This window comes from Alternaria hordeiaustralica, assembly GCF_023758085.1.
Source record: "Alternaria hordeiaustralica strain BMP 2776 chromosome Unknown scaffold_3, whole genome shotgun sequence".
Classification (NCBI taxonomy): domain Eukaryota; kingdom Fungi; phylum Ascomycota; class Dothideomycetes; order Pleosporales; family Pleosporaceae; genus Alternaria; species Alternaria hordeiaustralica.
The window spans coordinates 1,655,769-1,670,794 of record NW_026056775.1 but is presented as its reverse complement, the minus strand read 5'-3'; the positions used below and the strand labels follow the sequence as shown (position 1 = coordinate 1,670,794).

Sequence of the window (15,026 nt, the reverse complement as noted above, 5' to 3'; positions counted from 1 at the left end):
GATTCTGCATGCAGCTCGACTTCAGTGTCAGTTACTTCCCAAGAATCCTCAATACAGAGCCTGAGAGCTGAAGACCGCGCAGATCTACAACACGCTCCTCGTAGACAAGAACAATCGAGCACCGGTAGTCGCACAAGCATCTAGCAATATAGTCCGGTGCGCCTTAGCAGCAGTCACAGTATCGTTTCTGCAGCCCATGATAAACTCAATGGGTGTAGGCGGAACATTCACAACCATGGGCGGATTATGCCTGATTGCTCAATGTTTGTTTCTTGTTGATTACCACAAAGGAACTGCATGGAGACAGAAGCATCTACGTAGTCTGTAGGGCTCTTTACACGACCAACCGTATATGCTCAAAGGAAGCTCGAGCACCTCACCACTGCGACCTCTCCATTTCGCGGGCACAAAAGAGATCTTTCTTGAAGCCAAATCATACATAGCTCGAGACAGTCTTTACTAACCCAGTCTGCTGGCAATGCGAATATCTCGGAGAATTCTTTCTTCTCATGGTTTTGTTGCTTCGTGACCTGTGATGGTTGCGCGAGTTTAGCGTCCGACGGAATTTCCCAGGAACAGATAGAGAAAGTCCGTGACAAAAAGAGTAATCGATCGCGTTTGAGGAAGGACAGTGCTAAGCCGATTTGAGAAGCCAGTCCTTCTGGGAGGGGCATGGGAACGACTATCTGTCGATGGTCGCCGGGTTGAGTCTCGATGCTCGCACTTGTTGATAATGATGAGGTCGCGAAGTAGAGAAACTCTTTCAGCTTGGACTTGGTGCTTCGCGACATTTGAACGAGGATGTGTCGATTGTCCGACGTGACCAGTATGCGCTCCACGGTCCTTGCCGCAGCTTCTTGGTCTGATAGGGCTGAGGTATCTGGCTCAATTGATCTCTCGATACGATACGTGCCAAGATCGTTCAAGTCCCATGATAATATCACGACCGAGTTTTGACCGAAGCCAAGAATGAGCGCTGGATTTTGAGGATGTGTGATCCACTTGCAGTCATGTTCGGGCGCAGGTATTGAGCGCACTACCGAGGCTGACTCGAGTGAAACCGTGCAGAGCGTGGCTGATGTAGCTATGCACAGATGGCTCGAGTCTGGCTGAAACAGCAGCTGCTGTATAGAACCATCCGTAAGAGTCTTGAGTGAAACTTCGAAATGATGTTGCGCAACATCGTCACTGCCTGACGCATTCATTCTCACAACCATAACGAAAACCTTCTTGCCCGAGTCGGCAAAACATATGTAACGACCATCGTGACTCCAGGCCACCTGCTCGATGCTCAAAAAGCCTCTGGAGGTATGCAATTCTGTCGTTTCGTCTCGCGTGGTGTTGAGTAGTATTACGCGTCCGCTTTCAGTACCGTAGCAGTAGTACTGACCGTTTGGCGAAGCTGCGAGTACGGTGATCGCATCTATCCTCCGGGATGTATGAACAGGCGTTATCGACTCTTGCGAAGAGCTTTCAGACTCGCCTTCGGTATCCGTTCCTTTTATTGCACTCTCCGCATATCGCACTAGTGCTGCAGGCTCCCAGGTGTTTCCGTAGTAGCCTCGCACGTCGTAGATGCGTCTGTGATCAGCGCTGAACGCCAAGCCGAGGATGGCGTCTTGAGATGCAAGTTGGTAAATGAGGTGAAAGGTGTTCGTGGTGTATATCTTGATCGCACCCCGTACATCACCCGTTGCGAATAGGTTTCCGTCTCCGCTAACGGTGAGTACTGAAGCGCCTGTGAAGATTTCTTCGGGCTCGCCTCCATATGGATCCCACCTAAAGACTACCCCGTCATTGTATAGTCCCAGGACTTGCGGAGAATGCGGGAGCCACTCTGCTGCAGCGACTTCGCCTCTTGCAACTTCTTTCCGGGCACGCCAGCAATGGCCGATATGATAAGGGCCTTCTACTTCCCACGCGGATAGTGGATGACCACGGTATGCAACTGCCATCAAATTGCCGTCATCGCTAAGTGCCATGTAGCTTGCGGCGTTCAAGAAGTGACCTTCGAGTTCCTCTTCCTCAAAATTCGCGACAACATGCCAAGTCGGCGATAGCTCGTTGATCTCAAGCGAACGTAACTGCTTATCGTCCGACCCAACTAACAACGTTTTGTTATTGTTCACAAAGGCGATGACAAGTGGCCGCGTTCGTGTTGCAGGGTTCGGTACTGTCGCTACACATTCTCCAGTAGAGATTTCCCAGATCTTTGTAGTCCTGTAGCCGTATGTGACGAGTAATGTCCCAGAAGAGTTCAGTTCCATCATGTATGTACGTTCACCGTGTCTGATGGGACTCGTCGCTGTCTCCTCAAAGAGGGATATGTCGAACAAAGACACTTTTCCCGACGCTTTTCCCGAGGCAGCGAGTACTGCGACATGATTTCCCGCAGTCGATATAAAGGAGGCATAGGTACCGAACCCGAATGATAATCTTGCAAGAGAGTCATCCCATGTCTGTGTCGAAATACCGGAAACCATCAGATTTCTTTGCTTTGTTCTACCAAACTGCTGATAGATAGCTGAGTTGTGCGGACAGAATGGAGCAATAGTCTCGTGAATTGTAGTAGGGTTGCGTCGCAGGATGGCGCCGAACTTGCCAATGATTTTGACAAAGTCTACTGCCCAGGTTTCGGCTTGCTCCAGTTCCACAACGTCTCTCCTTCCGATATCTGTTGGAAGCTGAGATTTCCTCTTGTTGACATAGCCGAGCAGATTTTTCGACGCCTGAATGAGTATGCGAAGCCGAAGTTCACTTGCTAGGATCTGCATCCACGTTAGTACACAATGGCCTGTCAGGAATTTGTTTATGACACTAGCCACGGCTTCACTACCGGCTGGCACTGCTGCCAAATGAGATGACCACCAGTTCGAGCTGTAGCTTGCAAATTCCGGTATATCATGAGTAACCTCTGATCGAAGGCCACTAGACATGAGACATCGCATGCAGCTTAAGAACAGCTGCTCATGTGCTTGGCGTCGATCTACTTGGAAAGGTCGGCGGATAGCGCCAAGCAGATACTCTCGAGCCGTCTCATGAATCATTGCAACGTTGCCATCATTATCAATGACCACAAAGCCGCTACAGACATTCTTGATGGACTCTTGAATGTCTAGAAACTCATGTGTGTCACCTTCTAGTGCCTGCAAGAGCTCCTCTATTGTGAGAGCGCGGAATGCACATGTGACACACTGAAGAACGACTGACGCTAGAGCGGTGTCGGCAGATGATTGGTGCTCGGCGATGGTAGCAGCCATCCGGTCGTAGATTGCTTCCATTCCACGGGGAAACTCGTGAAAAGCTTGCTCGACGGCGGAGTGCGTATGACACGAGTTGATCTTTTCTACAGCGAGTCGTACCCACTGAGAAGTTAGCAACATCATAGCATGGTACTGGATGATTGACTTACGAGAAAGTTGTCCTGCGCTTCATGCAAGATACGCTGAATAATATCATCCCTGAAGCTCTTGCTACCAGGCAAGATGAGTTCCCGGTCAACGTAGCAACGTAAATCATCCACATGGCCCTCGATGATGATCGTCTCTTGGAAGATTGTGTCTGGTGTATGCTCCAGACCAGCAGCTATCTCTGTAGTGTCGCGACTGACTAAAAGGACTCGGATAGGTGTCGCAGAACCAGCAAGGTCGGAGAGCAGGCTTATCAGGGCTTTGGGATTATCGGCTTCGTCGAGGCCATCGATGACCCAGTAAAGTGTTTTGCTAGGACTGAGCTTGAACAATATGGATCTGAATATCCGATCCCAGATCGTCCTCGGGTTGGCAGCCTCAAAGTCGACAGCTTCGCTTTCAACCTCCGCTACCTTTTGAAGAAATTCAGGTAATTGTTGCGCAATCTGATAAGCGATGGAACGTAGGAGAAAGCTCAGAGTGCGCTTTCTTCTGTCTGCGAACCGCACGAAAAAGTATTGACAGCAGAAATCGCGCTCGATCAGGCAGTTGATGATAAACGAACTTAGGACCGACTTTCCTCGTGCCGCGGCTCCTTTGAGCCACAGTATCTGATGAGAGGATGTGTGAGGATTGAGCCAATCCACGAAGCGCCGTTCTTCTTGAATCCATTGGTTGGTACCCTGCACCCATTGGTCCCGGAAGAAGATGTAGTCAGTGTTAGGGAACTCGGCGATAGCTAATATGGCTTTGAGATCTCTTGATCGTCTCCTTCTTGGTACACTCTGGCTTCCAGATTGACTCTTCGATATTGACTTGCTCACGAGTGATTTGAGAACGTTCCTCACTGTGATATAGTTTGGGTCGTGAGGGCTCTCATACTTGCAGACACCGTGGTGGTCTGCGTTCAGAGGGTTGGATGTCTCTCCAGGATATCCGAGCAGCGACGAATCCCTTTCTAGCACCATCTTCGCATGTTAGCAGTGAAGCTAAAGTCGTACATGTGCAACTAGGTCACTCACCACTCGCGCTCGTGCACTCTTTGGCCCGATCGAAGTCGGTTGTGTCTCGTAGAAGGAAACGATCTTTAGCTTTGGTGCAATGTGACGAAACTGCTCATTCAGCTTCTGCAACGTAGACGAATTCCGCGTCAGCTCAGAAATGAAAGGCTTGGAATTCGTTACAGGAGTCGACTGTAATATTCGGTTGAGCACATTGGCCAAATTGGTGCCCCGATGTGGGGTGGAGAGGAAGATGATTGCTGAAATGGCTTTGACAATGTTCTCGTACTCTGGATCGTTTTGACCTTGCATATAGGCCTGTAAAATGTTAGTCAGGTACGTGCAGACCGATGGATGGTGTTACCTCTTTCACGATGAGCCCACCCATACTGTGAACTACGAAGAGTAAAGGTACCTAAGATGCGCTTTAGCAAAAGCAACGTTGTATAGAAAGGTGACCTCACTTCGCCCATATTCAGATTTTCGCCTTGTACATCTGTGTAATATTTGAGATTGTACAATAGGGTTTTGGCGAAGTCCAATATCACGTTAGTAGCGTTACTGCCATTCGTGAAATCGGCATCGTAGCCGAAACTCAGAATTCTCGCTAGGCAGATATCCGGCTCGAGTGGCAGGAAGGTCAAGGGCCAGAAGAGTCCAGGCTTTTTGTGCTTCGACCAGGTCATACGGCTACTGCCACCAAGTCCATGGATAAAGACGATGTCGGCTTTATGTCCATTGTCTGGCGTGTATACCACGTTCAATCCTAAAGCTCCAGGGTCTTGGCCACCAGTCAAAGCCATGTGAGTTGGGGACGCGGACATCTGGGACGGCGAAGGAGTTGTCGAGGAGCGTACATCATCTTCCTGGTCTGGCAGGAGCAACGGGTCGACAACGCCTGATTCTCTCCGTCGGCTTCTCCCGCCCAGATTTCGGAAACTGAAGGGTTTCGAGAACTATACAATTGTTAAGAGTGCGATCTGGATATTCGTTCAATAGCACTTACCATCCTGGGCAAAGGTTCTTGCGAACGGTTGCTCGACCATCTTTGGATACGCGACAGCCGTGCTTAGAGATACTTTACTTGCGTGGCGATGTCTGAGCCTCAAAGGGCTGACCGGTCGCATGTGGCATGCATCTCAGTCGCCGTTCAAGTTGGGGGCTGCATGCGGGGTAGTGTTCGTTCGTCTGGGAGTGTCAACACAGCTAATCAGAGTCGCGCAGCCCTGTCAATTAGGGCGCAATCCTGGGGTCCATCTGATGGATGCCTGTAAGGTGACGTCTCTTGAAACCGGAAGGGAGGCGGATTTATCGATAATGATTAAGGGCGGGAGCGATGTCCCGCTCGTGGCTGCTGACCCGCGAATCATCTTACGTGCGGTGAACACCGAAGCTGCTCCCGTGCCACCATCTCAGCATCCAACGTAAGCAGAAGATAACGTACCCGCATACAAGGCTTCCATCAGCTCTTGCCTCTGCTATTCGAGAGCCGACATATCATAAGTGCGGGGTCCCCTACCAGTAGTCGTGTGCTAGTCTTTCATATCCGCCATGATGGATGCATTAGAATGGGAAACCGCAATAGGAGGGACGTTCCGCATTCACCGGGCTGTGACCAGAGGTAGGCGTTCCTTCAACCCCGACTTCAGATTTCGTATACTAAGCACTACGGATCAGCTATGCCTGTCGGTACCAGGATCATATCTGCAGAGCCTTGCGGTGTTTCTGCCTGGACGAAGACAGCAAAGATTGACGTGATACTCCCGGACCAAAGTTCAAAGACCTACTTCCTCAAAGTATGTCGTGGTAGAGTAGAGGGTGTTTGTACTTGCTGACATATCGTTGCAACACACAGTGCGCCACCGGCCAGGGCTCAAAGGCTCTTGTCGAAGGCGAGTACGAATCTGCATGCGCTATCAACAAGATAGTCCCAGGTCTGGTTCCTCGAGCGACAGGATGGGGAAAGTATCTAGATGGTAGCACCCAGGTCTATTTCTTCATTGGGGACCACCACGACATGGACCTCGTGCCAGCCCCAGAACCGGCAAGCCTTGTGGAGAGAGTTGCCAAAATGCACATCGAAGGGAAATCTCCGACTGGCATGTTTGGATTCCACGTACCAACGGTATGCGGCAAATTTGTGCGCACGACGAAATGGGAAAAGACTTGGGCGGCGTGTTTCACCAATCTGCTGAATGACGTGATCAGCTATGACAACGAGACCAACGGTCCTTGGCCAGAGTTTGGTGCTGCCTGCAAGCAAGTTATCGACGCCGTTATCCCAAGACTCCTAGGAGCTCTCCAGTCAGATGGCCGGAACATTGAGCCAGTGTTGATCCATGGCGATTTGTGGGAGCAGAATGTTGGCATCGACATGGAGACCGGCGATACAATCCTGTTCGACCCTGGATGTGTGTATGCCCACAATGAGATGGAGTTCGGCACATGGAGGGCGTCTTGGGCGTGCCATTTTAACTCTCCGATATACATGCGATTGTATCAACGCCATATCGAGCCGTCCGAGCCTGTAGATGAGTGGGACGACCGAAATCGACTTTACAGTATCCATATATATTTGAACGATTCCGCGGGCCATCCGGGTAGTATTTCGAGAGCCACGTGAGTATTCATCTGGAGGAGTGTAGAATCGAGCTGATGAAACCCAGAGCTTACAACGACATGTTGTACTTGTGCGAGAAGTACGCACCGCTGGAGGGCCTAGGCACGTACCGTCCAGAGAATGATGTTAGCGTTACTGGCGCCTACATCGAGCACGAGACCACGAAGATGAGCCATCTCCATCATGCCGTAAAGACTTGATAATCGATATACTCGGGTCAACCCTGCGTCTGAGCACACATCAATCCCGTTGGAGCTGGTGTCTTGGATGCGTTTCAACTGCGGGCATTATCAAGGCGTCGCGATCCTTGATGCGGCACCGATGTAGCAAGCTATTGCGGTAAAGAATGCTGTATCTCCCGGCTCGTCAAGGCTGAAATATGGTTGTGCGGTGCTGGTGATGAGAGAAACGGCGCGTCCCTGCTCAAGCGAGCTCGACGCGTCCGAAGTGGGTACCTAGGTACGCGTCATGCGCTAGCCCCAGAAATCGGGGTGGCAGGCGCTGCCCAAGTGATGCCATCGACTTGTTTTGGCTATCGCGCTCGAGCCTGATGAATATTCTTACGACTAAATAGGCCTCGTGCTTTAAAACGTTACATCGTGTTGCACCAAAGAGCAGGGCAAAGAATCTGAGGACCAATTACCATCAAGCCACTCACGTAGGACATGAGCCCGCACCCCAAAGCTGCACGCTATTGTTCTTGCCTGCATACTCAAGTATCGAGGTCAAAACGAGCTGGAGTAGACGCAGTAGTTGTAGCACTATTGTTCAAAGTCCAACTTTCCAGCATATTACGCTCCCGTATATCCATTGTCCACAGCCTGATACCAGCTGCGACCTCCGCACACGGCGTCTGTTCATGTTACATCAACACGACGGCGCATCATCCAACCAAACAGGAACCTAGATTCAAGAAGAAGAAAAAGTTGCATAGAATTACATATCTCAACTACCAATTCCCAGCCCTAGACCCTACTGCCCCACAAAGAACAAGGCTAGAAAGTAACGAATCAAGACGTTGATGAAAAGTGACTGACTACCGGAGCGATCCCGCTTTTCTCAAAACGCCTTCAAGACACAAAAGTCAAACGCCAAACCAAATGAGTGACATAGGAGATGCCAAAGTTCCTGACCACCAGTTCCAACAAACGAGACATTCCAAGTGCTAATACAGAGCGCTAACTGTGCAGGCTCGATCAAGCCAAACGCTTCAATCGCAAAGGAAGGACAGCCACCTAGGCCTTAGCCTTCTTGGCAAGGTAGTATGTCAAGAGGTTCAAGTGCTGTTCCCGCGCGCCGGCAACAGCTTTCCAGAAGCCGCCATCTTCTTTTGCGCCATCGGAGCCGTTGATGCGTTCGTGGAGGGCGATGCAGAACTCGATGTCTGCTTTGCGTACGTCGGCGTCTTGGTCGTCCATGCAGCGTACAGCTAGTCTGCCTAGACGAGCAGTCTGCTCGGGGGATAGTGTGACGTTTTTAGCGCCGCTCATCTGGACGAGGGATGCGAGAGTGGTCAAAGCCATGGTCGTGGAACGGGTTGACGCTTGGCCTGGTTGGGATGAGACTGAAGACTTGGAGTTTGGCGAGGATGTTGGAGTGGATGCGGGCGTGTCCTCAATCATCGCGAGGACGGTGTTAAGGCAGTCTAGAGTCTGGCCGTACTTGACGATTTCGTCTGCGGTCGCTTCGAGGTCAATGGCAATGTGTGATGTGCTTTCGTACTGTGCCTTTGTTTGCAGGATCGTGCGAAGAACGCGAGAGTAGTACTTTGAAGTCTCCTTGCGGTAGAGGGATAGCAACGCGCGAATTGTTGCTAGAGCCTGTACCTTTAGATTGACAGCTTTCATCTGAGGCGCCTTCAACTCGTGGACGGGTGCCTCAAGGAAATCCAGACATGCCAGTAATAGCCTGCCAAAGTTCTCGTCATTCGGTCCCCAGATTTCTTGGTTCGACTTGACCATGTCCTGCATGCGGCGGAACATGTGGGCTTCGACTGTGCGTCCTTCAATCTTTTTGATGCCGCTTGTAAGTAGCTGTCGGTTCTTCAGCACTTCAGCATCGTTTGTCTCGTAGCTTTGCGTGTGCAGGACACTTCCTGTGCTGTTCGTCTTGTGGTGGCCGCGAGGGCGCTCTTCGTTATCGTTACCCATCATGACATCGCTTGTCATGCTTCCAGTACTTTGGCGGCGCTCGTTGCTCTTCTCGTTGATGGGAAGCTCCTCGAGGACCGGCTTTTCTGATCCATTCTCGACACGTGTGTGCTCCTCGCCAACAAACGGATCCTCAAACACTTGCACTTCGTCTCCGGCGTCGGTACCGCGAGTGCTTGGTCGATCTGGTGACCTCAGGCGTGGGCTGCGTGTCGAAGACCGTAGGCTAGCGCTGTCTAGGTGCCCCATAGACTTTGGACTTCTTAGCGCTGCAGCACGAGGGCTGGGTATCGGCAGTCGACCGATGGACTTTCTCGGCTTCGGTGGCGTGTCATGTGTGGATTGTGTCGTTGGTTTCGCAAGGTTAGGAATGACCATGGTAAAGTTGTCTTCATCTCCCACATCCACAGCCTCATCGTCTCCAGCTACACTTCCACCCAGACCATTCCTTTGTCGAAATGGTATAGTACCTGCGTCATGCTGGCTTTGTGATCGAACCCAAGGCTTCACCATCGATAGGTCCTCCTCTTTTGCTGGGCTCACAGCCGGGCTCTCGCGACGAGAGCTCGCACTAGGAGACTTGCCATGGGCAATGGGTTGGCCAATCCTTGATTTGGGCCGCGCCGGACTAACTTGCGGGCTGTTCTGTGTTTGCGCGCGCGGCCTTGAGCTGCTCTTCGGTACAGCAGGCTTCTTGGTCGCCGTTGGAGCAGGTGTCTTCTCTGGGGTCATGTTGGGCGTGCTCTTTCCTGGTCGTCGGACAGCATATGGATCCGCTGTCGCTGGTCGGTTCAACTCTGGTCGGCGGACCGGACGGCGGACTGTGCCCGACATCAAGGAGCCGGTACCTGTAGAGTTCTTCAGCGCTGACTTCGTTGACTCTCCGGACATGGCAGAGGGTGGTCGCGCCGGACCCGAAGAAGCCGTGGAGAGGTTCGACGTTGTTCTCGCGCCCAAAGACTTGGCCGATTGCGATGTTGGCACTGGTGTATAACTAGCAGCAGCAGAGTTGGGGCGTTCGGGGACACCTTTCGCGGCCGCTAGCTTTGCTCTCCTCTGTTCAGCAATCTTCTCCTTCAGTGCACTCCGCGAGGCACCCGGGCCTATTGATTTCGAAAACGAAGCTGCGCTTGTCGTGGACGAGGGGGCTGAGCCGTTCGGGTTGTTGGGGTCCTTCTCGAGCGCTGTCTTTTCTCGCTTGTCGAGCGTATCGAACATCCTGAAAGCTATGTTAGCGACTGATGGTGCCTCCGTGTGGTCAAACTTACTTCTCGGCCCTCTGAGGCCATACCAAAGCGTACGTCCAGTAGGCGCTTCGGTATGCCTCTCGCACCTTGGGATTAGCGTCTGTGACGCCTCTCCGGATCAAGGTATCCAGTGTCTCCAGTCCTCCTGAATGTTCAATGTGCGACGTGTGCCTTTTGATCAAGGTCTTGGCCCAAGTCGCAGAGTGGGTTCGGGGTTGCACGTTCTTGTCTTGCGAGGCCATGGCTACGTGCTGCAATACGCGACTGTTGTATGACACGCTCTGGAAAATGGTGTCTACTGTAACGGCTCCGTTCTGCGCTGCGATGTTCTTCGTAGCACCACACATCTTGATGAAAGATTGCAGGAGAATCTCAACCCAGGGGTCGATCGCAGAGCCGAGTGTCTTTGCGAGCTCCTGAACCAGCAGGCAGCCGTTGGTGGACATGGTTGTTCGAAGCGAGTTGGCGACCTTGAGGATACCGTCTAGGAGCGATTTGATGCCGGCGATAAAAGTTGCGTGGAACTCATGAGGCGCATTGCCCTTGAGTATACGTCTCAACTTTGTGCAGTTCTTATCTCTGGCCAGCCAATTGCCCTCGCTCTCCTTGCCTTCGTAGCAGGGCGCCATGTCGCGGAACACGTCGTCGAGCTCGCGCTGTGTGTAGATGTGTATGGGGTCCATGACGACAACCTCGACCGGGGGAGGCTGCTCATCCGCAAAGCTCTCTGCCAAGCCGACGTCGGGTTGCAGCGTCTGGGCGCGTTTGGATACGATGGGTCGGGCGACGGGGGCGGGAGGCTGGGCAGGCGCGACGTCCACGCTCTTAGCCATGGCGTCGTCGTCGAGGTGGGAGGTGATGTAGGTGGCAATGGCTTTCCGGACATTCAGGGCCACGAGCTGCTTCTTAAGGTTGGCTTTGGCGTGTTCCGGAGCGTGTCTGTCGTGATGTCAGTTGCTACCATGGTGCAGCATATCCGCCAATGGACGTACCCAAAGAGCTCCACAACCGCCTTCTTCGCCGTGTCGCGCACGGCGGGATCCGCGTCTTCGCAGTTTGCCACGAGCTGGTTGGAGTAGCTCTTGAAAGGGAGCCCTTCGCTCTTGTTCATCTGTCGTCACCCAAGCGTTAGAACATTTTCGCGCCTGTCCGATGCGCTACGGGGGACCAACCTTGACCACCCACAACATGGCGGATTCTTTGGCGCGCGGGTTTGTGCTCTTGATGGCATCGTGTATCAGCGCGTCAATTTCCATGGAGCACAGGTAGTGCAGGTCGGCCAGAATCTGCGAGGCGGCGCTGCGGTGGCTCTCGCGCCCATCGCCCAACTTGTCGGCGAGGATGGAACATAGGATGGGCGACTGTGACGTAAGAATCGACGTCTCCTTCTGCAGTTGCAGGCGCTTAATGAAGTGGCTCAGCGTCGAGAAGCCCGTGGACACGAGCGCGGCCGAGGTGGCGGCGGTGCAGGCGATGCGGATGCACTCGAAGATAGGAGCCTGACAACTTTCAGGGACCCGGTTGTGCTTGATGCTCGACTTGAGCGTGCTGAACAGGGCCAGGCGCGACTGGACATCGGTCGACGGCTTCTGGAGTGCCTTGAGCAGGTCCGACGTCTCTTTCTCCATCGTGGGCGCAAATTGGCCCTTTGTCGCAAAATAATCCGGCAGCGGTAGAGGCGGGGTGGTTTGTATATGTTGTGAGAGTTGTTTACGGCGGGCAGCCATCCCCGTTCACGCTAGACCAGTGTCCGAGCAACCGTGCGCTTTACATGCCGCACTGCCGCTACCCCAGGGGCGCACGGCGATCCACCCTCGAAGCTTCCAGATGAATGCGAACAGCTGGTCAAGACGTGTCGCTTATTCCAATTGCAAGGCTGCTTTGATCTTCACGTCACATTGTACATCAGATGGCCTGCCCGAAACTTCCTTCTTTGCCACGTCATAAAGCGCGACAACACCACCGTAAATCACTCAAGCGGGGCCAGCCATGACAAAGTGATAGGCCGTTGCGCCGGATGCGCGGGCTGCACTAGAACAAGAGCATTAACGTTTCGAGAGGAGCCGAGTCAAAACAACAACAGATAATGAGCGAGCGATTTATTCCATTGTACAGATGATCTTTACGGATTTAGGTAATGACAGCCTTCTCTTTGTCCGACGAAGCCGATCATGCCATCTAAGCGTCCTTGTTCTGAGCGTTCCTTTCATCCCAGACACCGACGGCCTCCTCAGCTGCCTTGACACCGCTGAGAGCCATAGCGCCAAAGGTAGGTCCCATGCGGTTGGCGCCATCAACCTCGCTGAGTTCCATGCCGCCGACGATCAGACCAGGCACAACCTCGCGGGTGCGCTTGACAATGGCATCTTCGGCGGTGCGCATGTCGAGGCCGCGCATGCCACCGAGCTTCTCAATCTGCTGCATAGACACGAGGCGCTTGACGGAGAAAGCGCCGAATGGGCCGTCGTGGCCGGTGGTTGAGATGACAAGAGGTGCATTGATGGTGTTCGGGTCCATGCAAGACTGGTCTGTAAACAATTAGTAAGAGCCGAGAAAAAGAAAGCAAGACTGCAGCGTACCATCGTGATGCATGGAGACGAGAGTCCAGTTGGTGACAACACCAGCGATGCGGACGGCGTTGGGGTCGCTGGGAGTAGGAGCCGGACGGGTGATGAGGTCCTCGACTGCCGTCGCGTTGAACAGCTTGACGTTGGGGAACTGCAGGACCTTGGACAGCAAGGTGGATGTGAAGAGCGCGGCATGCTTGACGACGACAAAGTCACCTTCGTCCTCGTAGGGCACGCCGATCTCGTTCAAGAAGAGCTCAGCAGGCTTGCGCATGACCATGGCACTGAAGAGCTGGCCACCGAGCCAGGCACCACCACCCGGAGCAACGCCAGCTTCGACGATGGCAATCTTGAGGTCAGGACGCTTGGTGGCGAGCGTGTAAGCGGCAGACAGACCGCAAGAGCCTGCACCGACGATGACAATGTCCGACTCAGCGTAGGTGTCAAGGTCGTTGAAGTAGCGGCGGGTCATGGCACGAGACACCTGCGACTCGCGGATAGGGGCGAAGGTGAACTTCTCCCACTTGTTCTCGAGCTCAGCGACAGTCTTGGCCTGGCCGTTGAAGGCAGCCTTGACAGCGAGGTCCTTCTTGATGCCCATGTCGTTGCTTGCAACGGGAGTTTCGAAAATGGCAGCGGGGGGAGACATGTTGAAAGGGGTTCAAGGGTCGAAATCTGCGAATTGTTAAGTCTGTTCCACGCAGGGAGAGACAGAGCAGAGCATGATCCTTTTCGCAGGTATTATCCTGATCAAGTTCGAAACCGTATAATCTCAGAACGAATCCAGCAGGACCCAACTACCACACTGGAGTAGAAGAACTACGACAGTATGGGAGACAGACACTGCTGGAAACGAACACCGGTTCATGCAGTATACTTAGCTGTAAAAGTACCTATGTGACTTGAGGACAACGCCCACGTGCGGAACATGTTCTGCATCGTGGCTGCCATACTTGGTCGTGACGAGTATCTGCATGGGGGTTAGCCATTGCTCTTGAGTACCTTGAAGCAGTGGATGAGTACGGATACTGAATAACTTGAGCTTTGCAAAGACAGTTAGACTGTTGTAGGAAAAAGAAAAGAGGAGGGGCAGGTTAGAGGAGAGGTTTAAATATTCCAACGTGCCCCGCCACCTTGTCCACGAATATCCTCAGTCATCCGTTGGGGCGGGGTAGCTGTTGCCATCTGCATATGGAGTGCTTGAATACAGGAGGACCCACTGTACTGTACCGCGTCCGGACCCATGTGTTCAGCACCGCGGAGTATTTTATTCGTGAGAACGGTATGTGGTGACAGGGTCCTGCATTAGTAGGCCTAATTGGGACGCAGCTCTGCGCAGTAATACATCATGAGCAAGAAGGACCGACCCACCAGACGGGAAAATTGAGGACCACACATGCTCGTGTAATTGAAATATCGCCGCGAGAGAGCGTGATTCGATGAAGGCACCGGCTAATGTTGCGAGACATCCAAGGTTGTGGTTCCTGCCTGTTAGCGTTGGTGTTGCTCAAGACGAGATGCTTGGCATTACGACGTTCTGTTTGGAAGGCGCCACCACAACATGATACTTTCACAGCTGTTCCTAGTGGCACTCTTTGATAATATGACAATACAGCAGCGTACGCGCAAAGGTATGATGATTGTGCAGTAGGAGTTGATACTGCAGGGGATGTGGAAGTATATCTATTTCAGTCTCAGACTTGCTTCGGACTTTTGACGAACCTTAGTATATCACGATATCTAAGTTAGCAAATCGATAAGTTCTCTGGAACCAGTCATATGGTAACCCATGCTGCCGAGCGGGCTGGTAAACTTAATCGTGTACCAAAGGTAGGGTACTATGATACTGACTCAATAAGGTTGATCGAGACCCGCTCAGCGACGAAGTTAAGGTTGAGACGGGCAGCGGCAGCCGAACTCGAGTCAACACAGAGGCAAGGCAGAGCCTGGTTGCCTGAATTTTCAGGTGGTGATCAAACGTAGTGGCGGACCGCAGCGGACGGTACAAGCATCCGAGGTAAAGCTGTTTAG

The 15,026-nt window shown here is 52.6% G+C and overlaps 3 protein-coding genes across 3 annotated transcripts; all 3 read right to left on the bottom strand.

Moving 5' to 3' along the window:
• Positions 1 to 356: 356 nt before the first annotated feature.
• On the bottom strand, positions 357 to 5,235 carry J4E84_002705 (uncharacterized protein; the record flags this gene model as incomplete). The annotated part of the gene is made up of 5 exons (XM_049385325.1): positions 357 to 2,768; positions 2,991 to 3,365; positions 3,413 to 4,378; positions 4,433 to 4,729; positions 4,906 to 5,235. The coding sequence occupies 5 exons, from the start codon at positions 5,233 to 5,235 to the stop codon at positions 357 to 359; spliced, it is 4,380 nt and encodes a 1,459-aa protein (XP_049247348.1).
• Positions 5,236 to 8,266: 3,031 nt separating this feature from the next.
• Positions 8,267 to 12,056, bottom strand: STU1 (suppressor of tub2 mutation; the record flags this gene model as incomplete). The annotated part of the gene is made up of 4 exons (XM_049385324.1): positions 8,267 to 10,400; positions 10,450 to 11,367; positions 11,421 to 11,539; positions 11,601 to 12,056. 4 exons carry the CDS (start codon positions 12,054 to 12,056, stop codon positions 8,267 to 8,269), a joined length of 3,627 nt encoding a protein of 1,208 aa, XP_049247347.1.
• A 550-nt stretch (positions 12,057 to 12,606) lies between these two features.
• Positions 12,607 to 13,644, bottom strand: J4E84_002703 (uncharacterized protein; the record flags this gene model as incomplete). Its single annotated transcript, XM_049385323.1, has 2 exons — positions 12,607 to 12,956; positions 13,008 to 13,644. The coding sequence occupies 2 exons, from the start codon at positions 13,642 to 13,644 to the stop codon at positions 12,607 to 12,609; spliced, it is 987 nt and encodes a 328-aa protein (XP_049247346.1).
• Between the last annotated feature and the right edge of the window lie 1,382 nt (positions 13,645 to 15,026).